Source organism: Rhea americana, unplaced genomic scaffold (assembly GCF_003343005.1).
Source record: "Rhea americana isolate MKP2758 unplaced genomic scaffold, rheAme1 scaffold_56, whole genome shotgun sequence".
NCBI lineage: Eukaryota > Metazoa > Chordata > Aves > Rheiformes > Rheidae > Rhea > Rhea americana.
This window is the reverse complement of record NW_028186712.1, coordinates 2,487,048-2,498,172: the sequence shown is the minus strand read 5'-3', so window position 1 is coordinate 2,498,172 and position 11,125 is coordinate 2,487,048. Positions and strand designations below refer to the sequence as shown.

General features: G+C 39.6%; 1 protein-coding gene across 6 annotated transcripts in view; it reads left to right on the top strand.

The window, feature by feature from the left end:
* Positions 1-39: 39 nt before the first annotated feature.
* The window catches only part of ROBO2 (roundabout guidance receptor 2), a 459,690-nt gene continuing 448,604 nt past the window's right edge, over positions 40-11,125 (top strand). For all 6 annotated transcript variants that reach the window (XM_085318916.1, XM_085318912.1, XM_085318914.1 and 3 more), the window contains exon 1: positions 40-745. In XM_085318916.1, coding sequence (XP_085175042.1) covers positions 691-745 — 55 coding nt within the window. In that variant the 5' untranslated portion in view covers positions 40-690. The remainder of the gene's footprint in view (positions 746-11,125) is intronic.

The following is an 11,125-nucleotide window of genomic DNA, read 5'->3' as shown; positions in this document are numbered from 1 at the left end:
CGCGCTGCTCCCGCCCCCCGGCGCCGGCAGCGCGCGGGACTGACTGCCCGCGGGCACTTGGCGTTCGGGCTGCCGGTGAGAAGGGAGGCTTCAGGGCTGGGTTTGGAGGGGGATGCTCCGAGCGCCGTCCCCTCTCGTAGCGCACTGCCTATAGGCGTGCCTATTATGGAAGTTAAGTGAGAAACTCTACAGCTTGAACTGATTTGGCGGAGAGGGAGAGAGGAAAGGAAAAATAGCCAAACCACGCCAATGATTTTCCTGCAAAGTGCCGGGAAGTTTTTGGAACACTTTCTAGGAATCAGGTCTTTTCTCAAAGTCTCGTCGTGTCTTCCGGAGAAAGAGCTTGCTTTTGGATTGCCATGGATCCTAAAGAGAGTCTTAGGCACACTTGAATAATTCCTCTGCTTGGGTTGGATTGGTGGGAATTTGGGAAGGAGTGTGTGCAAAGCAGAAGCCTTCGGAGCTCGCTCTCTGCTCTAATCTGGATGGGTCTAAAAGTGTCACATTGAAGACCTTTCCATCTGTAGCTTCTGTTGATTTCAGGCTTTCCCTTTCCGCTGCAATTAGCTGCTGGGGAACTGAAAACTTTTGAACCTACCTCCTGCTGCTTTGGGATACTTTTTTTTTTCTTTTTTTAATCTCTCTGGAATTGGTCTTGCAAGCGATCTGGATTGCTTTTAATATGTCAAAATGGGTCTGCTGACGCCTCTCCTGCTCTTTGGATTTGCGTGTTTTCAAGTCTATGGTAAGTTCCCTTGTTTCAGATAAGCTGTTTTCTGTGCAAAATATCCCTTCGGCGGAATCAGATTTGGGACAGCACATGGACGACGTTACTAAGCATTGAACGTTACAGAGTCTTAAGTTTGCTTCTGCTGTTATACATATATATATCTCTATATATAAGGTATTGTGGGGAGGGGAGAGGGAAAGGGAGAAAAAGGAAGACTATACGTTTCCAGTAAGCAGTTCTTCCCATCTTGCTAACTTAATGGAAAAGTAGCTTATGAACGGGAGAGAGGGCCAACCGCCGTGCTGAGCCCCGTATTTCGGGGAAGGGGTGTGTGTGTGTGTGTGTGTGTGTTTGGGGGCGGGGGAGGGCAGGCAGCGGGGAGCCGCCGTTGCTGCGCCCCGCGCTGCCGTCTGCTATTGTTAAACTTCGAGCCGGGGGGAGCCGCCCGGCCGCGCCTCGGCTCCAGGTGAGGAGGGTCGGCAGCGCCCCCGGGCGCCTCCCGCCGGCCGGACCGGGCCGGGCAGAGCGACCCCCCGAGCTTAGCGGGGATGTGGAGAGGTCTCCTTCCCACCCCCCTCTTTCCTTTTGGGACAAGGCTCGTTCTTCAAGTAAGGGGAGAWGGAATATAAACGAGCATTTGGTGGCGAGCGTGTTTCAGGGAGGGCGGAAACCTCAGTGGAAGGGTAGCGCTTAAAATAACGTTACAATGTGGGGTTGGTGCTGGGCTGCACGGTAGGCGCTACGTGCATCCCAGTAGTTCAAGAAGACAGCTAGGAAGCGTGCGTCTGTAACAGCATACCGCTTGTGCGCGAATGAGCTGGGACCAAATGTTTGGCTGTCCTCCTAATACGGAGTATTTAAACAGTCTTTTAGACTTCAGATGWATGCGCTGTCTGGGACCCTGGCCATTTTTGCCTGTGTGCTATAGAGCAAACTTTGTTCCAGAAAGCTAATGCTCGCAGTATTTACACTACCAGCCTTTAAGCAAGGATTGTTTGTAATATGAAGTGATGTTACCTCACCTGCTGTAGGATTGCTGTTTGCAGTCATAGGCTATTGGGGATATTTCTGTCCCTCCTCTCTACTCATGCAAGAAAGGAGGCAAGGTGCATAGACTAGCAGGGGGAGACATTCACATACCACCTTACACTGATTGCATAATATACTGTGCAATTTACCCTTCAGTTCAATCTACTGATAAGAAAATACACTTTTTACATAATGTATGTACATCTTAAACAGTAGGAAGTTCCGTCTATGAAATGATTTAATGGGGAACATTTGCATCTACCACCGTGGTCATGGTTCTGCGTGGTGGTGGTTTGTGTTTTTTGTTTGTTTGTTTGTTTTTTTCCTCTCTCCTGTAACACATTTTGATTCAGAACTGGAGGGCCTCCAGTATCAGAGAGATCTTTGTATACAAACTGTAAACATCAGGCTGTGGAAATGTAATTATTAGTAAGTATTTAAAATTGTATGTAGCTAGAAGGAATACAATTAAAGTGCTCAGTGGAAGTGACAGAGTGAATCAGAGGAGCTTGGTGTTACAGAATGTAATTAATGTGCCAGGCTGTTTGGAGATATATGAAACAAATGCAATTAACCAGCTTGCTGGAACGACAGGAGCAAGACATAATTTATTCTGGTTTTGTCAGAGGGAACACAAGTAGAACCTTTATTCTGTTCTAGCCTTATAGAACAGGGTGCAGGGTGCAGGTGAAGCATATAGCTAATTCAGAGCTGGACCATTAGAAAAACATGCTATGAAATTGCCCGGAAAAGGTGCTGTCCTCTCCCTTCTTGTGAGGATATTGCAGGGGCTGTGTCAAGTCTGGCTACATTAACTGCTCTTAAAAAAATGCCTCCTGGATAGCACATCATGACAAAATACAGATAAGCTGTTATTGTCAAAATGACTAACAAGTAGCTTTGAAGAAATACTGGTATGCAACCTTACTGTGCAGTATTTTTGTCCCTTTAGGTGCATAGTAATTATGATTACACCTTAGGGTGATATGTGCCACCAGTTGCTTTGAAAATATATATATTGACATTAGTGTTGTTTGTCATATTAAAAAAAAAAAAACTCAGGCTATGAACTGCTTGGTTAATAAGTCCTTGGATTATTTTTTGCGTTTAAAGGTTCCCTTTTAATTTCTTCTTTTTCCCCCATGCTGTCTTGTTTGGATCATGAGGTCCAAATAGAGAAAGACACCCTAGTATTTAAGGCATGATACCCATCCTTTCCTCTCTGACATTGGTTTTGTTCAGTGACTCACAAGTGGTATTACACAGTGCATAGTGGTGTAGATTGACATGGTAATTTTTTTCCTTCTAAAGTTATTTTCTCTGTCTGTGCTTTTATGGCACCTGAAATTGCAGAATTCGATATAAATGGCAGAAAACGTACATTTTTTTTATTGTGCTTATAATTTTCCTGTAGCACTGCCCCATTCTTGCAATTTGTCCAGGGAATAACTGTAATTCTCTCTTCTTTTGCTTTTAGCCATCAGTCTTAGTTTCATATGTGTGTGTGTATATATATATATTTAAAAATATATATAGTGTATATATATATATACATGCACGTGTGTGTGTGTGTACACATATACATATATGTATATGTGGAACCAAGATATACATGCATATATCTATCTACATGCACGTGTGTGTGTGTGTGTACACATATACATATATGTATATGTGGAACCAAGATATACATGCATATATCTATCTACATAGTATCCATACCATAAAATAAAACAGTAATTGGGCATCAGTATATGTGATTGACTTTTGTGGGCCAAATTCAGCCCTTGTATGACTCCCAGTGCTTTCAAGGAAAACTACAGCCATTTATGTTAGGCCTGGCCTTTAGCCATTGTCCCTTGAAAACTGCAAGTGTGACAATCTTGTATGTTTGGTATTAAAGAAATATGAGAATAATTCTGTAACAGCAGCATTTCATCTTCATTTTAATATAATTTGAAAACATTTATTTCCTTAATGAAAAGTATTCATCTGATATGGTGGTTGAGCATTCTACCTTAAACTTTATAATCTTTTCCAGTATTTTATCTCTTTATTTCTTTACACCAGTGAGCCACACATCTGTGACCTTGCACAAGTCTCGGTGGCCCATCGGAGAATGTCTTTTATAGAAAGCTAGAATGTATTTTTAAAATGAATATGTGTGCTGACAGGGTCTTGATCTCTCATGTGAGTGTTGCTGTTGATGGATAACCTTTGATTCTGTGGAATGTTTGTGTTTTAATGTGCTAAAGTTCTGTTTAAATGGAGAATTTACATTTCTGCTTCCTTTAGCTTGTCCTTCCTTAGGACCTGATTCTGAAGAGCATTTAGGCTCATGCTTCTGTTACTTACTCAGAATCTCAATGAAGCTAGTAGGAATTTAAACATGTGTTCCAAGTTAATGATATGCTTTAAAACTTTGCTGAGTAGGGATGAATTTTTGCCCATGATGAAATGTTTTGCTGAATTAGCCTTAATATTTTGCTTTTCTTACTTCCTGTCTGGTAAATTGTTATTGCAACAGCATGTACTTATGTGCAAAAGATAGACCACGAGAAAGTGCTGTAGTAATGCTTCCAGAGATGGCTATGTTTGAAAAGTAATTTGTTTTTCCCTTTTGTTCCTTTGGCTGACTTATTGTAGGACAAAAGGTCTGACACCTATAGTTCTTTCTGAAAAGGCAGAATAGGTGTGTGTGTGTGTGTATAAACTTTTCAATAGCTCAATGAATTGGACTTACTACAATAATTCTTCCATTAGTAATTTCCTGGAATGATGGGATTGATGTTGCTTCTAAATAAATGTTATCAATGCAAGGCATAGATAGTCTTAAGATCTGTAACCATAAAAGCAGACAAAAAGATTTCAATAGATTTTTAAGGATGCCTAAAAAGCATGGAAGGAGACTCTCTGAGAAATTCAGTGGGAGAAAATGGAGCTTTGGCTGTTGGTTGGTTTTTCTATAGCAATGCTGTGTTGGCTCATAGCACTGGTCTCAAAACATGCTCTGTCCACTGCTGAACTATTTAGTGGAAATTACTAAGGAGAATGCAGTATGATGCTTTTTAGCCAGTTGTACCCTTGATTTGCTATTCAAATATTGATTTCAGCTAAATAGATAGCTAACGGGTTCAGTACAATCCGTTTCAGCCACCTAAGAAGAACACTGCTGTCAGGTTTTATCTGTTATCTCAGCTGGCATGGCAGAGGTTGCTATTCCTGTGGCTGCCATCTGGCTCACTACCTCTCATACCAACCTTGTAGATGCTACTTAGTAATCATATTGATGCTCTTTCTTGCCAAGAGGCTGGTTTATTCGTGCTCATTTCTACATTTCTATGGGAATCTCTTTATTTTGCGTGTAGAAGTAAGCAAGTATTCACGCTTGCCAAATAAATAAATGCTTTTTTGGCTCTGACTGAAGAGACATTTCTTACATGTAAGCATTGGATGAATTACAAAATGTTTAGTATCTTGTTACTCAAACTTTCTTACACTTGCGTTTTTATGCGGCATATTTTTTATGCATTCAAAAAATTTTGATACATAGAAGTGTATAGAATCTGACCTTAAATCGCCACTTTGGAGAGAGTTTTGAGGGTACCTTTTATGCAAAGCTGGTCATGTGTACTGTTACCTATGAGATCTTTGACTACAATAACTGTAATAACTTTAAATAATGGTAAATGAGATTTGTGATTGTAGTTTTTAATCTCATCTTAAGTCTTAGGTGTGGCTTCTAGTATACAACACAAACTGGACTTTCTGCTTTTGAAGTTGTGTCCAGAAATAAGATTGAGTCATCAGTGTGCCCTTGCCGTAAGCCATTTCCTCAACAAAATTCCTATTAAGCACCTGCAGTTAATACTTTTCATTAGTGTAAAGAATAATGGCATAAGCCCATATGAATTTAGGACCTAATTCTGCACTGCTGAAATCTGTACTAGTTTTGCCATTGAGTCTTCTGCAATGAAGACCTTGAGAGCAGGTGATATCTTGAATTACCATAAATAAAGCCCTGCATTTTCTTTTGATATTTGATCTTTATGAATGTAATCTTGTTGCAAGACAAAGCTAACTGGTTGCTACATCCTTCCATTAGCTTCTGAATCCTAGAGGATACGGAAGTATGTTTTTGCTGTGGTTCTATTTATTCCTTTCTTGTTCCTATTTATTATTCCTATTTCTTGTTCCTCTCTTTACTAGTGCAGAGTATCCCTTTATAATTGGAAAGCTACCTCTTATGTTTGGATGTGTGATAGGACTATAATTCTTAATATTTTTCAAGCCGAAAGTTCATAAAGTAAGAAGTGGCTTTTTATTCCCTCTCTGCTGCTTCTCTGGGATTTGCTGCCTTGTAAGAGAGCAAAGATTTGCTCTTAATTTTATTAAAATAATGTATGAATAACAGTACACAAACTAACCAGTAGTACCCATGTAATAAGCTGCTGATTCTTACATTGAGCCACTGTGCCCTAATAGCCAAGCCTAATTGAGATTCATCTGTGTATTATGGACAATCATGGTGTGAAGATATTAATTTAAAAGAGTTCTGGTGGAAGTAGCTTGTGCGTAAGTGTTTAACTTGCAGTCTTTCCCACTCTTCCCCAGCTATGTTTTTTGTTTGTTTATTTATTTGGGTTTTTTTTGGGGGGGGGGGGGCTGAGGAAATTGTCGGGTTATATATGCAAATAATGGTTATCTGGAACTCTGCAAGTTGTCCCATTGATTTCACTGGGTTTTGAGCGAATTTTCTGCTGATTTTCTATACAGATTTGTGAACATCCTTCTCCTATGCTTTGAGTTTAATTACACAGCAAAAACAATGGCTGTAGAAGCCACACAACTTCATTTTGATAAGGTTACTTATTTCTCTTACATTCTGCCTGGAAATAATGCATCATATTTGGTTTACTGACAACTGAAGGTTGCAGATCTTTTGGTGATTCCAGTGCATATTTTGAGATTAATCAAGACTGTATGCATCTAGGTTTTACTGCAAGCTTTTTATGCTGTTAAACCTTCCTAGTTGTGGATATATTCATTCAGCTCTAATCATCTGTGCAAGTTATGATAGGAAGAACACAAAGCACTTTAAGTCCTCATTGTTTGCAGGTGCTTGTTGCATGAGACACCATTCCAACCTTGGTTTAGGGAAACCTTACGATATGTGATATGTCAGTGAGTCTTCATTGTACCCCTTAAGATCCAGAATTCTTCAGTCTAATACAGCGAAAGACAGTGGCCCATCCATATACTACTGTTTTATACTGTTATAATTTACTTTTGTTCTGTGTTTTTGTTCTCTCTCCCCCCTCCCCTCCCACCTTGGTAAATTAGTTGGGGCAACAGCTTATTTGGCCTGAGATATGGAAATGAACTGGTAGAATCAGTGGGGGTGCCAAGAGCTGAAGTACAGTGTTATCCATTGGAGTCTACCTAGATGACTATGCCACAATGCCTGTTGTGGCGTGTGGTCTTTTAATATGTATTTATGCATTGCTTATATAGTTGCAGTGTGGTGTGCCAAGGCAAGAAGAGTTTCTCAGTAATATATTTGTCATAAATGCAGATTGGACAAATAATGCAAAGAATAAATGGCCAGCAGCAAGTTGTAAAACATGATATACTCTGTAGTTCACATCTATTAATCACTATCAATTGATTGCAAGAGAAACTGAGTGGAAAAAATTCAACCTTTTAAAACCAAAATGTCAGGTAACTAACATTGAGCAGCAGCTTTCTCATGCAAAGTGAACTGGAGGAACTATTCGTGCCAGGATACCAGAGGTACTCTTTTACTGCTGTGAAAATGTCAAGAATTAAGATGCAGTTATGAGAAGTATTTTAATGCTACATCAGCCCTGTAATCATGGTTTCTCAAGCTGTCATTCCATGCAGTTTTTCAAGTTCACATGTCCTGTAGCTCAAATGACTTTATCCTGGCAAAGGAATGATCAATTTTAACAAAGTGCTGTATATTGTGTCCTAAAGAGAACTTTATGTGTAAGAGTTGGGTGGTAGTTTATTGCATATTGGCATTGTGGGGAAAAAAATGAATTGTCTAGCAATACTGTTGCACTACAAGCGGCTTGGAAGGGCTGCTGGTGGTGTGCTTTCTCCACCTGAGTTTCCTTCCTGCAGTCAGCTCATCTTGTCTTTGAGATTGTCATTCTGCAGTGGAGGCTGCAGCAAGAGGTTCTGTGTGGGGGAGATCTCCCTCCCTCCTTGCCTCCCTCCTTCCCTCCCTCCCTCCATAAAATTGTGGGCCCAACACACAGGACCTGGAGAACCTTTACTGGTCCTGCATGCACAGTAGTGCTGCACTGCTCTGATGCTGTCCTGAGGTTAGAGATGACACTGGTTCCAGCCCTTTGGCTTAATGGGTTAAGGGAGTGCCCTGCTTTTAGAAGGGGAACGAGAGGAGAGACAGGATAGCAGAGGAACTGGGCTACAAAGAATGTACCTGGGTCAGGTAGCACGGGGAGTAAAGAGGGAAGCACAACACTAGTGTCTTGCTAGCGTGATAGTATTACTGTTGCCTAATAATTTTATGTGCAGTATGTTTAGACTCATATCATTGTTATATATTTCTGTATCACTTATCCATGAAGTGAATAAATCTTTCTGTTAAATTATATTGAATCTACTACTATTGTATTGAATTTACTACTAGTTTGGAGCGATTGCAAGAAAATGCTACATTATATTTTGATGCAACTAACTAAATTCTTCATGGATTTATACTCTATTCAGTGCAGAATCATAGAATCAGTAAGGTTGGAAGGGACCTCTGGAAATCATCTAGTCCAATCCCCCTGCTCAAGAAGGGTCACCTAGCGCATGTTAGACAGGGTTATATCCAGGCAGGCTTTGAATATCTCCAGAGAAGATATTCTCAGAAGAGTTCTGAAAGATTGACTGGATTTTTTAACGTGTGTATATACTTTTATGACATATAAGGGAAATTCAGGGGCCTAATTAAAGTCATCTATTTGCATCAGTGAGACAGCTGTTAAGCAAAGGACATTTCATGGAGAAAGTAAGTCTCAGAAGTACTGCAGGCTATTATTACATTTTACCTTCTTATCTGTTAGATCTGTTTTGCTGCCAACTGGATTTTAAGAAATAATGTTTTGTCTTTTAAGCAAATCAATATTCTATGTCTGTTCAGGTGTATACCTGAATTATAAACTTGTTCTGCTTTCTTTTTCTCTATGAATTTGATTAATCTTTACTGCACAATGTGATGGTTATCTAATAAGACCAGGCAGCTTATTTTATAAGAAACAGTCCCACGGGATAAAATCCCACCAAATGGAATAGAGGGAGCCTATGATAAAACAGTCTTTTAGTCCTGTCAGTTGTAAAACTCTAAAAATAGCTGTGCTTGTATGCATATTTCCATAAAAAACATGTGTGTTTGCACAAACACATACACGCACCCCTGTGATGAAAGAAGACAACTTTTGAAACAGTRAGGAGTAGAATGTGTCCCTGAAGGCAAAACTATTTACAGTAGTAGGAGCTGTTAAAACATAATTAAAAGAAAATGAAATGTATGAAAAGTATCAAAACAACTAATATGAGTCTGTATAAAACAGGACTATTTGCTATTATTTACTGTATCTTTTTGACAATTGATCAATTTMGGATCAGATGCAAAAGAACATATGTCTGGCGTTGTATGACCCCAAATTTTTCTGTTCTCCYTTTCAGCAGACAACACGCTTTTTTCCCCTAAGTGATTTTTGGTTGCTAGGAGAAGTGCAGTAGTCTGTCTTACTCTTATCCAGCAGTAAAACTGAAGAGTGTATTGAGGTAAAAAGAGGGGCAAAGCACAGTACAGGCCATGAATCACAAGTTGTCTCTAATAAATCCACTTTGTTCTCACTTTTTCTTCAAAACTTTTGTTTTTGCTGATAGTGTTTCTTTTCAGCTGATCTCTGTAAGCCATTCAGAGAGTGGAAAAAAAAATTATGCTGCTAAGAGTCTACTCAGAGGAACAAAAAAGGTTGGGGGGGACTTTTGAGAGTTATTCATGGGCCCACAGTAGTGACAATGCACCACTCAATGAATGGCTTCAGTCAGCTGCCTTTAAAACTGGGTGATTGATACCCCCCCCTTTTTTTTTTCTTGGAGTAGAAAGCACACAAAGTCTTCATACTGGTTCTGCCAGTTTTCACCCTAGATTTGAAGTTGTTTACAAACTAGCTTAAAACTTCAGTGTTCAGGGTGCTCTTGAAACATGTGTGGGTAATTCAGATGATAATGTTGCGTACCTTGGTTAAAATTAGAAGAGAATTGTTAATAGTCATGCTGCTCTCCAGCTCTAGTTTGTGAAAACCTTTATTCACTCCCTGAATCATGCTTATTTGAATTAATGGTGTACTGTGGCAGGAATCACTTGACCAGTACTTCTTTTAATTATCTAGAAGTGTGCTTAACCAGTTGTCATTGGCTACTTTTAAACCTTTGTAGTTAAAAAGGTTTGTAGGTTGTATGTGGCTAGATATTATAACAAGTATAAGTGGTTAGACTATTATCTTTATCAATGGACTATCAAAATTGGGGGGTTGTGGCCAATTTTGCTTGAAATTGATTGTCGAATGAATGTATAGACAGTATTCTTTGCCTAAGTGCTTAATGAAAACCTAGCCCTTAGAACAGTACTAAAACAATGATTAGGTTTCTGAAGAAAGAGAGCTGAAGAGATCATATGTGTCAGTCTTGTGGGTGAGCAAAGAGAACATGTGACTGCAGAGAATTGTGATTTGTGCTGTAAAAACAGATGACTGACTGCGAACAGAACAGGCTTCTGTATCATTCCTTAACAGGAGTAAGTGGTGAATGGCTAAGGATCTCATTACCAACTTAGAATATCTTGTTTACTCAATTTAGTGACATACAGATAATAGAGAAATTCAGTGATGATGTAATTGGAAAAATAGTGCAGCAACTTGTACCAATTTGTTACTCAGCATTTGAACAAAATAGGTTTTATTTGTATTTGTGAGGATGCTGCATGACCTGGCAGTACTGGATTCAGTTCCAGCACAATTTAATGGGATTTATGTCTGTTTAGGTCAGGGCTGAATTTGCCCCTGGGGAGGGATGAAGATGGAAGAGATGTAAGTTAAATAAGAGGGAGCTTACTTTATCTTATAGCTTGCTGTTAGTAGTTGTTTTTGTTTGTTTGTTTGTTCTTCCCTGACCCACACAATCCTTAGGAGTTACTTAAATACAGTCTACACTACTGAGTTTTCGTTTACTTCTGTGGAAGCTGTGATTGCTTAAACTAAGCAGAATTTAGCCTCATAAATAGCAGATATTTTACTGGTCATTCTGCAGTGTTAGTCCAAA